Source organism: Stegastes partitus, unplaced genomic scaffold (genome assembly GCF_000690725.1).
Source record: "Stegastes partitus isolate 25-593 unplaced genomic scaffold, Stegastes_partitus-1.0.2 Scaffold1241, whole genome shotgun sequence".
NCBI classification, from domain to species: Eukaryota; Metazoa; Chordata; class Actinopteri; family Pomacentridae; genus Stegastes; species Stegastes partitus.
This window is the reverse complement of record NW_007578972.1, coordinates 37,817-39,742: the sequence shown is the minus strand read 5'-3', so window position 1 is coordinate 39,742 and position 1,926 is coordinate 37,817. Positions and strand designations below refer to the sequence as shown.

Genomic DNA, 1,926 nt, shown 5'->3' with positions numbered 1-1,926 from the left:
TCTGAATCAGTCTGGATCAGAGTCTGGTTTAAAGTCTGAATCAGATTCTGGATCAGTCTGGATCAGAGTCTGGATTAAAGTCTGGTTCAGACTCTGGATCTGAGCGTGGATCAGAGTCTGGATCAATCTTGACCAGGTTCTGGATCAGTCTGGATAAGAGTCTGGATCAGGTTCTGGATGGTGGTTCTGGTACCTGGGGGTCGTACTCGAACATGAGCTGGTCTCCGGTCAGGAAGTCCGGTTCAGGAAACAGCTGCATGTTCTCACAGATGTTCTCCACGAATTCAATGGGATCCGTCTGTGAGACAGAACCAGAACCAGAGCAGCAGGTTATAGGTTGGACTCCCTTAGACTGGTACCAGCGCTACAGCCAACATGTTCAATCGGCTCATTTGTGCAAAGTAACGCACGAGAAACCTGATGAATGACTGCAGATTAAAACCACTTTGATATAAATATTTGGTACATGAGGAGGAAAACTGCAGTTTTAATACTTCAAGTGTCGAATTTTCTATATTTCATTAGTTCTAGTTCAGTTTAAATTAATATTTTTACAGCAAAGCAAATAAACTCACATTTATTTATTTAAAATTTCACACTGAACCTTCTGAACCTGGACACCTGCTGGTGGTTAGTTCAAGGACCGTAGTGAAGTTCAATATCTGTTTTTACAGTTTGTCTGATAAACGGAGCCGTTATAGTGATTTTTAAGAGATAACATGTCTTTAACAGCATTTATTAGATAGAAACTGTGAAGACACCAAGAGTCATGACATTTCCCTGCTTTCTGTTGGTTCTTGAACTCATCAGGACAAAAAAGTGGTTCCATCAGGAAATTAACCGAATCTGAGCTTAAAATCCTGATGCTTCATCTGAACCACTTTGTTCTGCCAGTCTCATGTCATACTCCAGAAACAATATTCTGTATAAAACAAAAACAACGTTAAGTCTATTATTTCTATTTGTCTCATTATTGCTGCTGCTGCTTCAGTATCTCCGCTTCTGACTTGTGAACACATGAATTCACTCTCAGAGTTCCACAGTGTGTCTCTGCAGTACCTGCTCCTGATAGTGGAATTCATTGGCTTCGATCTTCTGAATTTCCTCATAGATCCTGGAACACAAGTTGACAACAACTTTTTACAGTGAGGAGACTCTAAGGAACAGATTCAACATGAGAACAGATGAAGTTACTGGTTTCCTGTCTAGCTTCCTTCTAAGAAATGACACATCATGTTGTACTTATATCTTGATGATCACTAACTCTGCCTCATTGTTGACTGAACTTCAAGTCAGGTGTATTTTTAGAAGACTACAGCTAATCTATGATGCATTTACTGACATCAGGTCCTTCTTCCTTGTTGATGATTGTGTTATATATAATATATATATAATGATGCAGATGTTCACAGCAAAGCTAATCAGCATCAGCTAGCTTCTTACAGTAAATAACAGGAAGATGAGCTAATGCTAACACATGCATAGGTTTAATATACATAAAGGAAAGCCAGTGTAACTGAGCTGAGCATGTGCAGTAGAAAGCCTGCCGACAGGTGAGTCTCACCTCTGCTGAGGACCCAGAGTCTGCAGCATCTTCAGGTACTGGAACACAAAGTGGACCACCTGCACACACAATAGTGACAGAGTTCAGTCCTGAAGGACGGTGGCCCTGAGAAGTAGTGTGTACCCGGTAGAAGTAGTGTGTACCCGGTAGAAGTAGTGTGTACCCGGTAGAAGTAGTGTGTACCCGGTAGAAGTAGTGTGTACCTGGTAGAAGTAGTGTGTACCCGGTAGAAGTAGTGTGTACCCGGTAGAAGTAGTGTGTACCCGGTAGAAGTAGTGTGTACACGGTAGAAGTAGTGTGTACCCGCTAGAAGTAGTGTGTACCTGCTAGAAGTAGTGTGTACCCGGTAGAAGTAGTGTGTA

The 1,926-nt window shown here is 41.7% G+C and overlaps 1 protein-coding gene across 2 annotated transcripts in view; it reads right to left on the bottom strand.

The window, feature by feature from the left end:
- Positions 1–1,926, bottom strand: part of LOC103369106 (nardilysin-like) — a 17,884-nt gene that overhangs the window by 7,828 nt on the left and 8,130 nt on the right. For both annotated transcript variants that reach the window (XM_008297718.1, XM_008297717.1), the window contains exons 14-16: positions 1,565–1,623; positions 1,060–1,114; positions 194–298 (exon numbers count right to left, since the gene is read on the bottom strand). In XM_008297718.1, coding sequence (XP_008295940.1) covers positions 194–298; positions 1,060–1,114; positions 1,565–1,623 — 219 coding nt within the window. The remainder of the gene's footprint in view (positions 1–193; positions 299–1,059; positions 1,115–1,564; positions 1,624–1,926) is intronic.